Genomic DNA, 19,799 nt, shown 5'->3' with positions numbered 1-19,799 from the left:
GGAGAGGAAGCAGGAGAGCAGCAGATTGTGCTGAGTCCCAGCTTCTTGTATTTAGTGCTAATTTCAATGCACCCTCTTCTGCCCTCCCTGGCCTTTAGGACATGCCCTGGTCTGGTGCCCCCCAGCTTCCAGTCCAGCCCTTCAGCTGGGCGGTCAGTCTGTCATTAGCAACCAGCCCCCAGATTTTGCAGCGCACAGTGCGAGGGGAACTCCAGGGATACTCAGCAGCGGAGCTATCTTGGCAAATAAGAGCTGTGCGTTCGGGGGTTGTTTATGGATGCTAAAAGCTTGTACTAACACTCCTGCTCCGTGCCGCCCGCCGGGGCTCGCAGTGGGAGCAAAGGGCCAGCATCTCTATTTGCAGACCTGGAGAGGCTGCGTCTCAGAAATATTCAGCGACTCCCTGCATTAACATTCCTCCTGCAGCGTTGGCACCAGAGAGAGTACACCCGCTAACAAGGGAGGGGAACTGGAGGGGGGACCCCCAGCTCTCCCCATGTCTCTGCTGGGCTCCCATAATGCTTCCCTGGCTGTGCTGGGAGTCACAGCCCAGGGAACCTCCTGACACACACTGATGCGTGTTTCAGAGTAGCACTAATTGAATCTATTTCCCTATGTTAAGTTCTCCTCACACCTTCTATGGGCTATCTTAATTATCACTTCAAAAAGTTTTTTTTCCTCCTGCTGACGATAGCTCATCTCAATTGATTAGACTTTTCCTGTTGTTATGCATACTTCCACCTTTTCATGTTCTCTGTATGTATAAATATCTCCTGTCTGTGTGTTCCATTCTATGCATCTGAAGAAGTGAGCTGCAGCTCACGCTAAAATAAATTTGTTAATCTTTAAGGTGCCACAAGTACTCCTGTTCTTTTTACTGATGCGTGTAGCACTTGCTCCAGTAGTCACAAGCCAAAGTCATCAGGAGAGCGAGTTGTGGCAAGCGGGCAGACACAAGCCTGCTCTAGAACCCCCTCAGCTACGGGGTCACGTCACCACTTTGGAGATTGGGCCAGGTCACTGGGGAGCTCCAGTGCGGCACCCCCAGCTGGTGCATCCTGCAAGTCAGGCCTTTTATGTGCACATGGGGAGTGCAAAGCCAGGACTACCCCCTCTCTGCATCACAGCCTCTCTGGAAGGGGGTGGGCCTGGAGCACTACCCTGGCTGGCAAGATGGTCTCTAGCAACTGCTGCAGCCTTAAGGCTGCTCTAAGATCTGCTAAGAGCTAAACTGGTCTCTAGCTGGCCCCAGGATCAGGGAGCTGCAAAGGTGGCTTAGAGCACCATGGAGCTCACCCAGCTGGGGGCTGAGCCCAAAGCCACAGCGTTTCCTTATCCCCACGGAGACCCCTTGAACAGAGATATAGGTTCAGCTGCTGCTCCCCACCCCCAGGTCGCTGCACCCAGCAAGCCCCCGGCTGCTCCCTGCCTCCAATGGGCCTGGTGACTCTCCCTCTGTGGTGCTGTGCCTGGGGCATCTCTCAGCGGCTGGCAGGGCTGGCTGGCTGCTGCCCTTGGAGCCTGTGGGTGCTGGGCAGGCCAGGCGGTGCCTGGAGGATCACAAGGCATCCTGCATGAGAGGCTGGTGTGCTCTGGAGGAAGGGGGAGCTGGTGGAGGGATGCAAACAGAGGGGTGGCATAGCCAGCACTGAGGGCAAGGACAACCATCTTTGCAGCAGCAGAGTAAGAGAAAACTACAGCAATCATTGGGCCACGAGCCACTGCGAGCCTGGGCAGGAGGTTAGCACTGTGAAGGGATAGGAGGGGCCTATCTTAGAGATGTTTTGCAGAAAGAATTGACAAGATGTGGCTATATCCTGGCTGTGAACAGAGAGAGAGGGGTCAAAGGTGACGATGAGGCCCAGGTCACAGGCCTGAGTGCCGGGCAGGCTGGTGGTGGTGTTCACAATGATCAAGAAAGAGGCTGGGTCAGGGCATGGACATGGGCAGTGAGTTCCCAGGAGTCTTCTTCAGTCCTCCCAATTGTTTAGGGAGTACAGTCTCCTTCTCTGCAATACAAAGTCAAGACCAGCGTGGACCATATATTCCTCATCTTTGGAAAAGAGAAGACTGAGGGGACATGATAGCAGTTTTCAGGTATCTAAAGGGTGTCATCAGGAGGAGGGAGAAAACTTGTTCACTTTAGCCTCTAAGGATAGAACAAGAAGCAATGGGCTTAAACTGCAGCAAGGGAGGTTTAGGTTGGACATTAGGAAAAAGTTCCTGTCAGGGTGGTTAAACACTGGAAATAAACTGCCTAGGGAGGTTGTGGAATCTCCATCTCTGGAGATACTTAAGAGTAGGTGAGATAAATTAATTAGTCTTTCAGGGATGGTCCTGCCATGAGGGCAGGGGACTGGACTCGATGACCTCTCGAGGTCCCTTCCAGCCCTACAATCTATGAAACTATGAAAGAGCTGAAGTTCTCTTTTGGTTGCGGTGAACATGAGCTGACGGCTAGATGGGTCTGGCTGAGACAGGTCTGGAGCAGAGAGGCTGATCTGCGAGTCGGATTTGTGTTGCTGGATGAGGTGACCCAGAGATGAGCTGTAGTGAAAAAAGGTACCCAAGGAGACAGCCCTGTGGAATCCTCCCAGCAAGCTGAAAAGGGGCTGAGAAGAAATCTCCACAGAACACACTGAAGGAGCCATCAGAGAGGTCCAGGGGGAACCAGGAGAGGGCAGAGTCAGGGAAGCCAAGAGGACAAGATTTCAGGACGAGCTGGGGTGATGGTGTCCCAGGCGCAATGGCTCTGAGCATTGGCTAGAAAGAAGGCAGATTCTTTGGTGAGAGGAGTGGGAAGGCTGGGAAGGCGGGTGGATGGGGTCCAGGATGGAATTGGAGGAGAGGAACCTCAGACAGCAATTGCAGATAGTGCACTCAATGGGCTTAGAGCTGAAAGGGGGATGGGGCAGTGGCTGGAGAGAGAAGTGAAGTCAACGGGCTGTGGGGGTTTAAGATGGGAGAAACTAGAGCATGTTTGTATGGTGAGGGGAAAGAGCCAGAGGGGAGTGAGTGGTTAGGAGAGGAGTAAGGGAGGGGGTGCGAGGGAGATCTGGAGGTGGATGTGGTCACGGGGACCAGCAGAAGGGTTAGTGGGGTCAGACAGATACTTCTGCACTGGGGAGAGGGGAAAGGAGAAGAGTGTGGGAGGGGATGGGGGAAGGGAGGGTGAGCTAAGTGTATGGGAAGGTCCTGGTGCACTTTTCAGTTCTCTTGAAAGAAATCAGCAAGGGGAGGGCTTGAGGAGCAGCGAGAAGGCAGCTGGGATCATGGGTGTGGGCAGGAGTTCGGATGGAGAAATGGAGCTGGTTCACAGGGAAGATGCCAGAACTGGGGGAGGAAGCCAGCCTGGCAACAGGGTTACACCAGAGCTGCTTTGCAGCACCAGGGCAGGCTGGGGGAGTGAGTCAGGGCTGGACCTTACAATGGGAGAGGGGCCAAAGAGTCCAGGGAGCCACATGGAGAGAATGGAAAGGAAGGAGGGGAGGGCTGAGAGCAGACGAGAAGTCACCAGCTCCAATGGACTGGAGGTCACGGAAAGGCCAAGTGCCAGGGCACAATGGAGGGGGCTGCTGGGCCATGGTGAAGGAGACCAGGAGATGATCAGAGAGGGGGAACTCAGAAACAGAGAGATCAGAGATCGGGGCTTGGTGCAGGCCTAGTCCAGTGACCAGCTCTGGTGGTGACGTGACCCAGGGCTGCAGGTCAAGGGAAGAGGTGACAGTGAGGAAAGAAACTCTGTGTGTGTGTGTGTGTGTGTGTGTGTGTGTGTGTGTGTGTGTGTGTGTGTGTGTGTGTGTGTGTGTGTGTGTGTGTGTGTGTGTGTGTGTGTGTGTGTGTGTGTGCGCACCTGCTTACCAGAGAATTTGCCTAGCAGTAGCTGTAGGGAGCAGTGCTCGCACCTCAAGATGGTAGCTCCTCCCCTGGCTACATGAGGCCATGCAGTCCCCCCTCCTCCCACCAGTTCCATCGCACCAAACACCCAGAGATGAAACTCCAATGCAGAGGGGATGGAGGGTGGGTCGCAGAACGCACATGTGCATTACGTCTCGAAGAGCTACAGTTAGTAAGTAACCATTTCTTCTTCAAGTAGATGCAGCCGTGTATTCCATGTAGATGACTCACAAGCAGTACACCCTCCGGAGGCAGGGCTTGGAGTCCACCCAAGCAAGGATCACAGGACCGCTTTCCTGAAGGCTGTGTCCACCTTAGAAGATGCAGTAATGGCGTAATGGTTTGTAAACCTATCTATGGACGGCCGCACAGCAGCCCAGCAAGTGTCCAATACTGAGACATCACCGAGGAACGCTTCTGATGTCACTTGCGCTCTTGTTGAATGAGTTTGAATCCACTGAGGGGGCATAGTGGAAGCTATTTCACATGCAGTCTCGATACAGGATGTTATCCATCTAGAGCTCATCTGTGAAGGACCCGTGTGACTCTTCATACGCTCTGCATATGACATGAGCAGGCGAGGTGAAGCATGAACCGGGTTAGTCCTGCCCTGACAGAAGACTAGACATGGCATGTATGGAGATGCTGCTCCTCTGGAGATGAATGCGGCTCAGGAAAGAACACAGGTAAATATACGGCCTGGTTCAAATGAAACAGAGTTCACTTTTGAGGTTGGGAGCGACCTGTCCTGTCAGACTCAGTTGTTCACCATGGTTACTACTGAGGAATTTGGAACTAAATGGGGAAAAAAACCACCCCTCAAATCCATGCATGGGAATGAGGTAGCACTTCTGCATGTGCTTAGCTGCAGGCGGTACCAAAGCTGGTGTGCTCCAGTGGGTCTTAGCAGGCTCAAGGAGTGCATCGTTAGACTCACCCAGGGGCAGAAGGTTGAAGGATATCCACTAACTTTTGGGTATTCTCCTGCAGGAACTCCACTTGGATACCAGGGAAGCAGCCACATGCCACCACAGGTCCTGGTACGCCTTGAAATCCTCCAGTACTGATGGAGAGGAAGAGCCTGGCACCATGGAATTGTCTGGGGAGGAGGATGAGGCTGTTAACTGTGCCAGGGCCAGGGTGACAGGCCCAGGTGGGACATTCTTGGGGGCTCCTTGGGAGAAAGGTTCACCGGTACCTGGACCTGTGATGGATCAATGATCACCTCCATCACCTGGCCCTGGCCGGCTCTCTCAGTTTTGAGTGGGAGCTCCGTGACAGCACAGTGGCCCACAGATTCCATGGAGGCCACTAGTATGGAAAGGGCATTGGTGGCCAGGGGCCCCCATCTTGACTGCGAGATGAGTGCCACTCCTGGTACCCACATCACTCCATGAATGGCCCTCGCTCAGGCAATGGAGAGTGGAAGAAGTAAGACCCTGACTTGGACACAGAGGAGTCCCAGGCTTTGGAGGGCAGTGGTGGGACCAGCCCTGAAGGTGCGAGCAGCTAGTCTGACTCAGCCCCAGAGTGACGAGGAGCTGGTGCCGCTAATGGAGACAGTCCCACCTGCACTGAGACCACCTCTGTCATTTCTGGGGCCAGGAGCAGTAGCAACCCTGACATCAGCGTCAGTGCTGACATGACAACCGGTGCCAAAGTTCAGAGTGGTGCCTGCTGCCATGGCAACATTGGCAGCACCGGCCATGTGGGGACTGAAGAGGTTCCCGGTGCCAAGGAGGGCCCCTGTGCCAAGTCCAGTACTGGCTCCATTTCCACTGAGTGTGGAAGGGAAACCCCAGGGTGTGGCGCTGACAGCCCTTAGGTTCAGCAGCCCGCCCAGCCAATGGGGCTACAAACACAGCCCTGGCAAAGCCCTGGGCTAAGGGAGAGGGCGGGACAGAAAGGCAGAGGAGGCCCCTTGCTGCCTGGTACGCCGCTGGTGCCAGTGTCGCCCTTGTGGGTACCGGAGTCAACGGTACTGGGTCTCTGACGCCACTGCGTGGTGCTGGGGAGAGGATGGCAAGAGCTGCTCCATCCCGTGCACTGGCATTCGCACCATGCCAGTCTGCGCTCCTCACCATTTCCACAAGTGACACCCCCCAGAGAGCTGTAACCATCTGTTTCACTGTGTTGCATTACGTTTAACTGGCTTACGATTACTGAGGTGTGAAGTACTCCCAGTCTGTTCTTGGGGGCTGCCACTAGAGATCGCAAAGGTTGGGCTCCAGCACCAAAAAGTATAAAAGAAAGCAGAGTGTTCTCACATGTTCAAGAGCAAAAGCCCCATGCGGCTGCTGTCCTCGTGTGCACTGAGGGAGTGCGTCCTTGGAGAGCTGAGACGGTCATTAAATGGGAATAGTGCAATCTCAGCACGGCCTTCGAAACGGAACCCTCCGCTCCAAATATGATCCAAGGCAATCGAAGTGGGCATAGACTGAGAGTGAGTGAGCGATTAGTGCTGCCCCCTAGTGGCACATACACGAGCCATTACAATTTTAAGTGACAAAACACCAGCTGCAACTTCTGCTCCTGAAAACATCAAACAACAGAAGTGCCATAGCCGGGGAGCTGGAGACCCAAGCGCCAGGCCTGATCCAGCCCCACTGCTGTACCTAGGGGCCGCAGGCCAACGCACATTCTGCTGAGTTGGAGTTTTAATAAAAATCAGTTTCTAGCCCTTGTGGTTGGGATGAACTCTTCCGGGGCCCAAGTGAAGCCAATGCAGCGCTGTCGGCCCGCCTGCACTGACAGCTCAGAGTGGGGGGCCTGCCCCCTTAATGTCACTGGGGTGTGCTAGTAGAGAGAGATTGTGCAAGTTTACACGTTGGCCTTAATTATCGCCTTGCAGATCCTGTTCTCCTTTCCAGACAGCCATTGAAGGCGGCAGCATGAAGGCAGCTGGACAGGAAATGCCAAGGTAGGGAAAGCTAGGGAAGGGAGAGAAGCAATAGGAGCCCGCATAGGAGCAGCCAGCTTCGCAGTGTTTAGGGAGAATAAATCTATCCTCACATTTATTATGGCAGTGACTAGGGACCCGGGCCGTGGCGCTAGGCCCTGTACATGCAGTAGCAGATGGCCATAGCCCTGCAGAGCTTCCAGTCTAACTAGAGCAGAGAGAAGCAGGGTAGCGGTAGGGCCAGACCATAGCTGCAGCGTGAACACTTGGCTGGGACCTGGTGTAGGAGGTGCGGGTTAGGTTGGAGGGGATTAGCTGGCAGGAAAGGAACAAGGAGGAGGGTAAGGTGGCAGCAGGAGTGATATGAAGGTGAAGGGGGGGCACTAGAACAGAGGGCAGCAGGGTGGTGGTGAGGCTGCCAGTGAGCACTAGGCAGGGAAAGCCCCAAGCGCCCTGCGTTAGCTGTCTCTGCAGCGGCTCCTTGTGCCTTGCTGAGTCTCTGGCAGGCTCCTCCTGCAGTTTCCTGCCACATGCCAAGGGAAAGGGGGGTGTTGCACGGATCCTACTGCTGGCACATTTCTGGGGATGGGGGGGTGCCGGTCCTGGCCCCCTTGGTAGGGGCTTGTCCTGGCCAGCGTTCCACAGGGCAGACTGGGCTGAGCCTGGCACCACTGATGACCCCAACCAGATCACCAGCCCCCTAACTACACTGTGCACCAGGCACAAAGGGCAGCGCCGAGCCGGGGGGGGGCTGAAATTTGCCCCCCCCCCATAGGATTCCTCTCTAATCACCAGGGAGGCAAGCGGGAAGGATGGGACATTGTTTCCAGTTGTACATCCAGGTTTGTTTCTCTAGTGGTTAAATGGGCAGTGTGGAAAGGGCACTGTCCTTCCTGACCACCGGGGGTGGGTGATGCCTGGCACAAAGCAAGGACCCTGCAGATTGGCCACAGCCCTTGGCATCACCCAACTGGTTTCCTTGAGGGGTATCACCAGGGTGGGGGGCTTGCTCTACCCAGCGCTCTCCCACTGTCAGCCAGGCCCCAGCAGCTCTGCATGTCCAACTCCCCGCTGCAAGTGGCAGTAACACCCTCAGCGCACATTGACGAGTCCTGATGGGATCCGAGGGGCAGCATGATGCTCACCAGCCAGACACTGGCCCATGTGCGCCCTTCTGGACCCTCTCCACTGGACTCCTCCCTCTTCCTTCCCAGAGACGGGACCATCGCCGGCTGCCTTAGCTGGGGCAGGAGGGCCCAGGACAAACAGGTTCCCAGCAGACACACTTTCACCTCAGCCCCATCGGTCTGGGAGCAGAACTCCATAGCTGCCTCTCTGCCCTCACCCTCCACCTGAGCGCCCACCTTGCCCGACTGCCTGGACAAGCCCCTGTACACACTGGCGAATGCTGCCCAGCCTGTGTGGCCTTGGCCTTTCGCCCCAACCAATGCCATATGGCAAGAGAAAGGAGCCGATGCTGGGATAAAAGTATAAACAGCCTTTATTTCAGCACAAAAATATCTCCCATGGGTCATCTCCCTATAGAAAATCTCAAGGCTTCCAAAACAGACACTTGGGGTTTGCAACTGCTCCTTTTACAAATTCAGTTACCAAGGTGAAAGGAGAGGCAGAGAAGATGGTGGCCTGCTCTGAGAGAACATTATTTGGGTCCCAGAGGGAGGGCATCCATTGCCCTGCGTGCCCCCCTTCAGAGCCCGATCCTGCCCCAGAGGTACAGGAACACGCTTGCCCGAGCAGCACTAGCTGGCTGTGCGAGGTCTGCATCTACAACGCGAGCGGGCTTGAGCCCTGAGTGTTTAAAGCAGCTCTCCGAGGAGACACTGGAATCCACTCGGCCTGGAGGGGGCAAGTTCTCTCGGTTGGAAAGATCCTACCTTGTTTCCAAGGGCTCTGGGGAGGCTGATCTCAGCCCTCTGGTAGACACAGGTGTGTAAAATCTCCAGCCCCCCCCCCCCCCACCTGGTGATGACCGAGCCCTTGGCTGTGACCTGCAAGCTACTCATGAACAAACTGCTCCACCCCAGAGTAACTGGGACACAGATGCGCACTGGGGCTGGTATTTCAGACTCCAGCGTGAGACACTGGCTGATGAACAGTCTCTACATTACCGGCAAGGCACAGCCTGCTGCCAGGGGAGACCAGCTCTACAATGGCTGCAAGGGGCTGGTCACTAGCTCTCATTTCTAGCAGTGGGTGAAGTCCTAGCTCCAGGACTGTGCCCGCAGGGGAGCAGGGCCCGTGGAAGGGGACACAGGAACAAGGCTTGCACTGACCAGAGGCCTCCTCTCCCAAGGCTGCTCCAGGAACCCGTGGGCTGGAGCAATGGGTGACCTGCAGCAGGCAGCCTCTGCCACCTCCAAGCGGGCCAAGATGGCATCTGGCTGTCCTGTTGTCTCACCACCTGCAGCTGGCTCTCAGGGCAGAGTGATGAGCTGGCGCCCCGGAACTTTCTGCTGTCACATTCCCTGCCTCTTCTGGGAACTGGCACCAGCAGCATCTTTCACTTACTGCTTGGCACTGAGTGCAGCTGTGAGTTCAGGCCAGACTTTCACACCCCAATTTGTAAAGGCTTCGCACGAGGCTGAGACTGCCATGCGGCGAGCTCAGGTGTGCTGATTGGCCAGCCCCGGCTCCGCACACACCGGCCCGGCCTTTCCCCATAGCCACGGGGCATCCTTGCTGGGCAAGAGCTGAGCTCTGCGAGGTGGAGGTGAGGATGACTTCACTCTAAGCCCCAGTCATGCAGAGCCGTTTCTTCTTTCCTGCGTCTGTCCCCCCGAACCGGACACTGCTCCCTGCCCCGGCCTGACCCCGTTAGATCTCACCGGGCTGCCCAGGAGCCGTGCGGCCGGGACGGGGCGCAGACGGAAAAGCAGATCCGGCAGCAGCGGTTTGGTTCCAGTGATTTTATTTCTTATGGTCTCTGTGCATTTTGGACCCACCCCCCTCTCATCAGGAGCATGAGCTGCACCTCAGGCCTGTGCTGCCGGCACTGAGTGGAGCCCAGGAGAGCGGGCAGAACGGACAGGAGCTAGGGACAGAGGCTGCCTGACCGGGGCAAACCCTTCTCTGGGAGCAGGGGATCGTTTGTAAATGCCCCTCTTCAGGGTCCCACATGGCATCACTTCATCCCATAAATATTCAAGAGGCAGGTCCCCCTTCCTTTCAGCCCCCTGCCCCATCCCCTGGAGCCCCCCGCCTAAGGGAAGCCAGGCACAGGACGCCCAGCGACCAGGGAAGGCAGCACAGACTGGACAGAGGGGGCAGCCCTGCTCTGCTGAGATGGCTGCTCTCCAGGAACAGGCCAAGAGGGCCCAGATGCTGCACTTCCCATTAGCAGTTGCATGGGTGCCTGGGACTGGCTGCAGCTGGAGGCCACGGCGGTCGTTGTATAAGGCCTTTGATAACTACTGCGCTCTACAGAGAGAAACCTCCCGTCCCCAGCATGGGGTCCAACCCTACCCGGCCCCGCAGCTGGGCAGCACTCGGCACCGGGTACCTTCCTGTGGCGCCAACACCCACTCGGTACATACGCCCCAGGGAGAATCCTTCACCAATCGCCTGCATCCAAACAAGCCCTGGCCCCAGGCCATTCAGCCTCCCCAGGAGGGGCCCAGGGTGATTTGCGCCTGCGAGAGACAAGAGGGCGTGAGGAGGGCGGGGGCTGCGTCTGAGACGCACAGCACAGGCAGTGCCAGGAGGGGCCGTGCCCATGGGCTGGCCCAGGGTCTCAGACATGTCAGCCAAATAGGGCCTGGCTGCAGCACGTGGCAGAGCCAGTTGCACCCAGTCCCTGGCAGCCCGTCTGCTCGGTCGTCTGTGTGTGTCCGTGTCATCGGAGCCCTGCAGGACTGGGGCTGTGGAATTGGGGTACGCTGCTCCCTTCGCACGCAGGGTTAAAAGCCACCTCAGTTGTGGGCAGCATTAAGACACTGGTCCCCAGTTGGTGGCCTGTGGATCCAGGGAGGCTTTGCGTGGCAAGGTCCCTGCTAGAAGATACTGGACCAGGCCCTGCCAGCTCCCAGGCCTGTGTCCCGGGTAAAGGCTTTGGTGCAGAGGAAGCCCAGGCAGGATGGACATTGGTCAATGGTGGCTGCAGACTGGGTCAGATCCACATGATTCTGGTTCCTGAAGTCTGGAGCACATATTCCAGGAGGCAGCGTGGGGTGTGCAGGCGGCTCTGGCTTGTAATGCGCCGGCCGGGGGATGTCTGCTGCCCAGCTTCGTAGCATGCTCACGCTCCCCCAGGGGGCTGGGATCGGCTTCCCCACCCCAGTGCTCTCTAGCCTCAAAGCTGCTCCAAGGGCCCAGCGTGCAGAGGGGAGAAACCAGGAATCTGCCCAGCACCTGCTCCCGCGGGTGACAGGAGAGGAGGCTGCAGCGACGCCCAGCCGACACAGGGGACAGGCAGCCAGTAAAATGGGAACACGGCGACGGACAAGACGCACAATCAGGGGCTGGGCATTCGTGCCGAATGCACCGGGTGGCGCGGCAGCCTGCGGGGACCAGCTCCCTGCCGACGCCTCCAGGGGAACGGGGCTCAATACGGCAAAGCAACCGCCCCAGGAGCGTCATGTCTGTGCCAGGGACAGTTCCTCCAGCCCTTCCTTTCCTAGTCGGTATCTCGCCAGATCCTTCCTGGTCACCAGCCCGACCACCTGCAGGAAGGGAGGCAGAGGGACCAATGAGCGCCCCGCACAGCTCACCCCAGCATGTGTGTCTGTGGTGACGGGGCTCTGCCACAGCCGGCTGCCCCATATGGAACCGGGGGAACTCACCAGGGCGCTACATTGCCCCAGAGCCGCCAGCCACTCACCTCATTGTGATTATCCACCACCACCAAGTGCCGCAGGCCCAGTGCCCGGAACAGCTTGAAGACCCTCGGCAGAGACGCCTCCTGCAATCCAGAGCGAGGCCAGGAGGTCAGAGAGCCCTGGAGGTTGCCAGCCGCTGCCTGTCATGGGGCCAAACAGGGAGCACTGCCCTTGTGGTGCCAGCCCCCCGGGAGGGCCTAGGGGACTGAGCAGCCCCTTTGTAATAGGCTCTTGTCCCCACCTTTTGTGAGACAGGGAGCCCCACTCACCCCGGGGGAGGGGTGTTTTCTTCCCATTTGGAGTGGGCCCAACTCAGCCCGCCCTGTCCCCGCCGGCTCGTTCCCAAAGGTGGATCTGCAGCACCACGCCCTGCCCCCAGCGAGCCATACCTGGGGCACCGTGTAGGGCGACGGGTTCATGAACTCAGTCAGGTCCATCATGCATTCGCGCTCGTCCTGGGAGACGTGAATGGACTGGATGGGGGGGAAGCGGGGGTAGGCGTCCCGGAAATCCTTCAGCTTCAGCCGCCTCTGAACCAGGGTCAGGTTGGCTCTTTCCACGAAGACCTAGGAGAGGGGAGACCTTGGTACAGGTGCCGTGGCTCCAAGCCAGCCAGGAGTCCTGACCTGGCAGATCAGCTGCCTCCCACCCCGACAGGTCGCACTCTGCTCCTGCAGGCCCACTGGCAGCAGCCAGCAACTGTCCACGGGCAGCCGGAATCCCAGCACTGCGCAGATCCAGTTAGTCTGGGGTAAAACCGGGCAGCTGCCACTTGACGGGGCGAGAACGTAATGGAGCAAACAGAGAAACGTCCTTCGCCCCGGAACATCCCATAGGGCCAGGCCACTTCACTGCATCCCAGCATTCAGCTCTTCTGCCGTGGGGCGCAGCAGGCAGGCCGGCAGCCCCTGCGAGGGAGGCGGTGGGCAGAGGGACTTGCCCCAGAGCTGGCAGAGCCGGGGACAGAGCCCCGATCTCCAGGCTCCCAGTCTGTTTGGCCAGCGGATTGTCTCCCTTGTGCAGAATGGTGCTCACAAGCATTTCCTAGTGGATGGTGGGTCCACCACACGGCACCGACGTGCCCGGCTCGCCCTTGGGCAGCGAGTCAGGGGGACCCTTCACCACTTGTAGGAACAGCAGCCCCCCGGCAGAGAGCTGGCGACCTGCCTAGCTACAGCCTGCCCTGCTCGACAGCAGCGGGGGAGAAGAGCCAGGAGCTGCCACAGGAAGTGGCGGACATCACGCCCAGTGGTACCTGGGCAGCAAGGACAGCTTAGCCCCTGCAATACGACAGGGAAGGGGAGTTCAGTTCCTGGTTCACTGAACCAGGCTGATGCCACCTCCCTGAGCTAGCCCTGGGCAGAGGACAGCAGAGGGGCTGGGCCGGACGCACCCCACTAGAGGGACAGAGGGGTCACACATCCAACGGTGCCTGTCCAGGCCGTTACAGCGAGTCCCGTGGGAGGAGAAAGGCTCCCGATCGCATGGATTCATTTACCTTGTGCTTCAGGAGAACAATCAGCTGGGAGCGCAGGATCAGGCCTCGCAGTCCCGCCACCTGCAAGAGAGAATGCCGGGCGTGGACAGGGGCCGAGGAGAGCTCAGCAATCAGCCTGATGGGCCAGAGACAGGCCCTGGCTGCTCATTGCCCCGTGGTTACAAGCAGGCAGGCCTATGGGGATGCAGAGCCGAGAGCCCCAGGGTCGGCTGTCGGCCTGCACACGCCACGCAGAGTCCAGCCCTGGGGATGGCGAGAGGCCACCATACGGCAGCAATGCAGCACGAGCGGGGTGGAGAACTTGGTTCGCTGTCCCCAGGGGCTGCACAAAGAGCGTCTGGGTGCCCCAGGAAAGGGCAAGGGGGGAGACGGGGAACTTGGGGGCTGGGATCAGCAGGGAATGCCGGTTTCTGATGGAGAGTCAGGGTTTGCTCCCCAGTACCAGCTGGTGCAAGATGCTAGCACGCAGGGCCGTGCATTGCCAAGGCTTCGGCAATGGGACACATGTTGCTACACGCACCACGGGGCTAGCTGGGGAGCGGGTCGTTCTCCTGGTGTCTGGCCCCCCAAGACACACGTGCCCGGCCACGGCACCTCTGAACAGTGCTGGCACTTTGGGTCACCCTCATACCACCCCATTGGCTCCTGGCTGCCAGCGAGCAGGTCACACGGCCCATCAGCGCAGGAGGCACTGGGGAGTCCTAGCTAGAGATGGGGGAAGTCGTGACCGTCCCCCTGGAGACCACACCAAGCCCCAGCCAGCTCAGCAAGGTCCTGCAGCCCCAGGGAACAGAGCAGCCTCTCTCCATCACTGCTCACGCTGGGTCGGCTTCACCGGTGGCAGCAGCAATGCTGGGAGCTGCAGGGCAGAGAAGCCTCCAGCCTGAGAGCACCTGGGTGCAGAGAACCATGCCAGGAGCAGCCAGTGCCCATGAACCCAGGGTACCCCAGGGGCTGGGCCGGTGTGCACATGGGAGGAGCCTTGGTGAAGGCCCCCTAGCACCCACAAGGGTCAGGGAGACGTCACTGCAGCTGCCAGGTCTCCAGCCGGCTGGGGCCCTGCACTGGCAGCCAAACGTTGGCCCGATTCAGTGGTTCAGGCTGCACCCCGAGCGCTGCAGAGTGGCCCAACCCCCACCCCCATTGTGGGTGTTACTTCAGCAGCCCACGGTTCTGGGGCAGGGCCGGCGGCTGGCCAGTGGTTTGCCCCACCTGCGTGGGGTCCGGGCTGCTCTCTACCACGGGAAAGCCGTTGTGGTTGGATGATGTGTCGCTGAGGATGTCCACGACTGTCCCCACCTTCTCAATCCTCCTGAGGCAGGTCACGGGCGCGCTCATCACCTCCCTGCAGGGGACAGAGCACCAGGTGACAGCGGGCTGGGACTAGCCTCTTCCCCACCGGTGCGGGGGAGTGCGCTGCCCGGCCCAGACAGAGGGCAGTGCCCACCACACCAGCCAAAAGTCGACTCCCCACCCTACCCCAGGCTGGGCCCTGGTCCCCACATTATCATGAGGACCTTATTTAAACTTGCTAGGCGGGCCAGGTTCTGCCTTTGGGTCTGCAGCTTCTTTCGAGTTCCCTACGTTCTCCCCATGCTACGGCCCAGGACAGCCACTTAGCAGCAGCCTTCCAGAGTGTCCCAGAGTTTAAGGCCAGACGGGGGATCTAGTCTGCTCTCCTGCACAGCCTGGGCCAGATGCAGCTACCCCAGCGCTGAGTCCAGACACCCTAGCTAGACCGAAGACTAAGCTGTCGTGTGCACAGGCAGAGAACAGGAGGAGCTGAGGTGCCACCAGTGCCCGGGACCCCTGCCAAGGCAGGGAATTTGTTTGGGGAGACATGCCCAGATCCCAGCTGGTGCCCCATGCTGCAGAAAAAGGTCACAGCCAATCTGACCACAGACACAAATAACCCCCAAACGAACACTACATTAGCTAGCATAACGGGACAAACAGGAGAGCAGCTGGAGGGGTCCGTGCGTGGCACAGCTGCCGTCGCTGTGATCTGCCCTCCCCAGGGCCTGGCAGGCTCCGTGCACAAACCCGTCTCTATGGGTTTGCCTCTGGACGAGAGCAGCTCCAGACGGCTACTTTCCTTCGCCTGTCACTAGGGGGCAGCCTCTACCTCTAGGACCAGGCACTATCCAGCGAGCGGATGCAGCTCCGGGGGCCCTTGTGGAACAGCCCAGGCATCGGATGGGCAGCAGTGACTGAGAACCCAGCTCCACCCCGCCCCGGCACCACCTCTCCTCCCCCAGGAGCTTTCTACCCACAGGAACTTCCCAGATCCCACGCAGCGAGTACCATGCAGATGGCCCCGCCCCCATGCCACTCTTACTCCTGCCCCCAGTCCGAGCTGAGCACTGGGGAGGGCAGGGAGGCAGACCCCCTCCATGGGGAATACAACCCCCTGCACTAGTGGGCTGTGAAGCAATCACTCGGCTACCAAGAATGGGCTGACATCCAGACACCACCAGACCGTACAGAGCTCTGTCTCTGGGGCCCTGGGGCCGGCAGTGGGGCGCCCTGTATCAGTCCCAATCCCAGGACCCCTTGCCACCCCATCCCCTTCCCTTTCTAATCAAACTGCCCAAGAAGTGGTAAAAAAGCTCAGGTTCGTCCTGGTGCCACCGCACTGACGTGAGGCGGGAATGGACAGACCCACCAGATCCGTTGGTAGACATGTTCAACGCTCTCAGACCCAGCGGCACTGGAAATTTGAACTGGCAGACGCCTCCTGTGCGGTTTGCTCTGTTAGCAGCCAGTCTTGGGAGCTCTGCAGCCCAGGGCACGGAGTTCCACCTGCTCTCCCCTGCCAGACTGCAGCCCCACTCGCTGCGGTGCCAGGGGCTGTTCTGTCCAATGCAGCCACTAGGGATCCAAGGAAGGTGGCCAGGGGCCTAGCAGCCCTGCAGAATGGCAGCTCATTTACCTGGCTGTGAGGGAGTGAGACGTCACTGGAGCCTCCCAGTGCAGGAAAGGAACGCTCTGCAGCTGGATGTGCATGTCATACAGACCCTGCAGCAGGAGGAGAGGCAAAGCAATCAGCCACAGGGCAGGCATGACATGGACACAGGCCGCAAGGGCCCTCCAAATTGCTCGAGCCTGGTCTGGTCCCTCGGCTTCCCACACGCAGTGCTGCCAAAGCCCCTCAGTGCTCAGCTGATGGGTCACTAGCCACAGCCCATTAAGGAGGTGTTAACTCTGCTCCACTCAGGCTAATGGAGCTTGGCAAAGACCCCAACATCCCCACCAATCAAGTGGCCTCCCCGGGCAAGCCCAGCCAGGCTGCCTCAATAGGTGGCGGTGCCGAGCCACGACCAGTCAGCAGGCTCCCAAAGCTCCACCAGCCCCATACTCGCATCCAGCCCCAAACCAGAGAGCAGCCGCTGGCTCCTGCAGCCGTTGCCTCGCCTGCTGGCCCTCATTCAGAACGGAAACAGCCTGGACTGCTCACCTCCACGAAGTAGTCACCCACGATCTTAGCTGTCATCAGTGCCAACATGATGGGGAATCCGTAGGTGACGTTGCCTGTCGCTTCCATCATGATGACGGTCAGGCTCAGGGTCATTCTCACTATCCCACCTGAGGGAGAGGCACACATGCTGGCGGTACCAGGAGGGAGAGCAAGGGGAGGGTCCCACAAAGGCTCTGAGCCCCTGTGCTGGGGCGTTAGCTGGCCCCCATGGCTGCTGCATGTACCTGAACTCTGGGGACGACCCTGCCTTGGGGTTTGGCCTGGAGAGATGGCTCCACGAAGGGTGTATGGGGTGGGGCAGTGCCTGCGTTGTGTGTGGGTGGGGAATGGAGGCACAGAGTCTAGCAGGAGGGAAGGGCACCAGCTGGCTCACGTCGGCTGTACCCTGCCTAGCTACCTGCAGCCCAGGATGACGCCATGTTTGCTAGGGCTCTTCAGTGCCTGTGTGGAGAGCTCTGCTTTTTGGGTTGCTGCTGGACCCAGGGCTCGTCCATGCTAGGAGTTAACATTAGCAGCAGCGAGGGGCAGCGCAGAGCGAGGGGCAGTGCCCACAGCCAGTGCTGCTCTGTGGGGAGCCACCCATGGGCTGCGAGGGGACCCAAGGGAGCTCTGTGGTTCCACACCGGACACGGTCAGGCAGCGAACAGACAAGCCTGCACTGCAAAGTCTGACGTGTGTAACCAGGTGCTTTGTGCCATGCCGCCAGCTGCCGTCTAACAAGACAGGCCCAGGCCAGTCCTGGGAGACCTGCTCTCCATTAACAGCCCCTCCCTTCACAGCACCCCCCTCCCAGCGGCTGCACTTCAGTCTCCAGTTCACAAGACAAGTTGAACCCCTGACATGCCAGGTGCACGATTCCTTTCAACGTTAAACAAAAGGCTTTTCCCCCACCGCAGTCAGCTGCCGACACGCTGCCTGGGGCTGGCCAGCAGCACTCCGAGCATAGAGAGGCTGGGTTTTCTACCAGATGTTCCCAGCAGAGATACATCCGGACACAGCCCAGTCTCCATGGAACGCAACGAACGCCTCCTACCGGGCGTTTCCTAATGGCGAGCCGAACTCACCCAGCTGCGCTGCGGCCCCCATCAGAGCGTACTTCCCGGGGTCAGCCCAGATCTGAACAGGAGAGACAGGAATAGCGAGTTACATGGGGTGGGACAGAGCCATCCAACTTGTATCCCCACAGTGGCAGAGGCAGCCACCTTACGTGCCAGCCACAGGCCGGACAACAAAAGCCGCAGCCACCCATCTGCTGGAGCATCCAATACACTGCACAGCGGGAAAGGCCCCTTGACAACAGCCTCACCAAGCTCCAGCAAGCACTGCCCAGGGGACGCTCTGCAGGGAGCCTTAGCCACTCGGGAGGACTTGTATAGCGCTTGCTCAGGAGCTGCTGCTGGGTGAGGCGGCGAAGGGCAGCAAGCAGGATCCACTCCCTTTCTAGCTGGGATTTTGCAGTATCTAAGCTTGTCTTTCTTCCTTCACCCACTAACCCAGCTAAAACTCCAGCACGACCTCCGCCCCCCACAGCTCCTCAGCTGACCTCCAGACACGGAGCACTAATAAATCTGCAAGCAAAACATGGCTTCACTGTCAGCACTCCGTTTCTGGAGGTCAGAGCTCCCTCCCCGCCCGGGGGTAACTCACCGCTCCACTGGTCAGGTAGGCCAACGATATGCCAAAGAGTCGCCCCCAGGCAGCTCCAATCAGCAGGGAAGGGATGAAGACACCTGCCGACACCGTGAGCCCATAGGTCCAACAGGCCAGAAAGAAATACATCAGGGTGAACATCCCCAGGGTCATGGGATTGTAAGAACCTGCGGGGGAGGGGGAGAAGAGGAGAGGCCCAGGCGGTTGGTTTCACCCCTTCCACACCTCAGAGCTCGTTAGCAGCCCCCCCATTACTGCCATGATGTGGGTCTGAGAGGATGGGCGCCTGCAAACGTACACCAGCCTGTCAGACCAGAAGAGCAAGGCGCATCAGTCTGTCATCGCACACCCTAGAGAACAGCATCACCGAGGGGGCTGAGAAAGGGCAGAACCAATTGTACAACCCTCCCCCATCCCCCGGATCCAGTGAAGCTCCTCACCACCCTGCTCCAATCCCCCTCCATTAATGGTCATGGCAGCAGGATGGACCCACCTAGCCACTGCAGACGTCTCACAAGTGAAGATTGGTATTTCCCCTCAAAGAACGAGATCTTTCCCCCTCTCGTCCCTTGGCTGGCTCCGATCGCCAAGCCCTCCGCAGGCAGGTACTTGGAACGCAGCCCCAGCCTGCGACAGCCTGCCCCGAACCCTGCAGCCAGCTCATGCCCTGGAGCAGGACGGTTCACAGCCCTAAAACCTTTAAAAAATCCTGTAACTGCAGCTGTTCTCGTGGGCCACACAAGGGCCAGGCCTTTCCAAACCCTGCTCTGCTCTTGGCCCCGATGTTCTCTGGCCAGGGACGCCGCAGGTTACTTGTGCTTTCCTTGCAGCTATTTTATCCCCGTTGCCTTTCAATAGCACCAAATCCCCTTGCTCTGAACAAAGGGCTCCCATGAATGCTCCCCCGCCCCACTCGTTAGCCAGGAGGCCTTTCCCAGACCCGATTCACCTCTTCACGAAACACTGCTCTGCAGGAAAGTCTTCATTGCTCCTCCCTGTGCCCGCCTGTCCCCGCTCACTGCCCCTTCAGACGGGGCTGAGCAGTTCTGGCACTGTTACGCTGGGGAGCAGCTCACTCATTCAGGGGGTTCGGTCTCATTCCTAAACTGATCTCTGCTCCCGTGAGCAGAGGTTTGCGGTGAGCTGCCAGGGTTAATTCAGACTGAGACACTTGTAGGAGCAGGTCCGATTCCTCTTCCCACCGGGTTATCCACCAGCTGTCAAGCAGTTCACCCGCCCGCATGCTGCTCATTCCCCCTCGCAGGGTCAGGCCCTTCTACGTGTCTCTCAATCGTCCTTTCTATGACTCACCCTCACCGCTCACTCCTCTTTCCAGGTTGTTAATTTCATACTGAACTCCAGGCCTAGTCCAGGATCTGCCCACCCCCGTAGCCTTTGGCCACAATTCAAACCGATTGTTTCATTGGCTTTCTGCTTCTCAGTTTCTACCCCAGGATGATACTCTGACCCTCCCCTTGGAGGACGTACTCTCCTTAACAGCCTCTTGCGAGGGACTTCAAAGACTTTGGAAAGCCCAGATAA

The 19,799-nt window shown here is 58.7% G+C and overlaps 1 protein-coding gene across 1 annotated transcript in view; it reads right to left on the bottom strand.

Annotated features, from left to right (window-relative positions):
- Positions 1–11,021: 11,021 nt before the first annotated feature.
- The window catches only part of CLCN7 (chloride voltage-gated channel 7), a 56,027-nt gene continuing 47,249 nt past the window's right edge, over positions 11,022–19,799 (bottom strand). Inside the window, exons 17-25 of the mRNA XM_044979349.1 lie at positions 18,255–18,424; positions 17,672–17,723; positions 16,587–16,714; positions 16,062–16,147; positions 14,342–14,474; positions 13,130–13,189; positions 12,021–12,197; positions 11,634–11,714; positions 11,022–11,475 (exon numbers count right to left, since the gene is read on the bottom strand). Coding sequence (XP_044835284.1) covers positions 11,389–11,475; positions 11,634–11,714; positions 12,021–12,197; positions 13,130–13,189; positions 14,342–14,474; positions 16,062–16,147; positions 16,587–16,714; positions 17,672–17,723; positions 18,255–18,424 — 974 coding nt within the window. The 3' untranslated portion in view covers positions 11,022–11,388. The remainder of the gene's footprint in view (positions 11,476–11,633; positions 11,715–12,020; positions 12,198–13,129; positions 13,190–14,341; positions 14,475–16,061; positions 16,148–16,586; positions 16,715–17,671; positions 17,724–18,254; positions 18,425–19,799) is intronic.

The sequence above is a fragment of the Mauremys mutica genome, chromosome 11 (assembly GCF_020497125.1).
Source record: "Mauremys mutica isolate MM-2020 ecotype Southern chromosome 11, ASM2049712v1, whole genome shotgun sequence".
NCBI lineage: Eukaryota > Metazoa > Chordata > Testudines > Geoemydidae > Mauremys > Mauremys mutica.
Note: the sequence above shows the minus strand (reverse complement) of the source record. Positions and strands in the feature narration are given on the sequence as shown.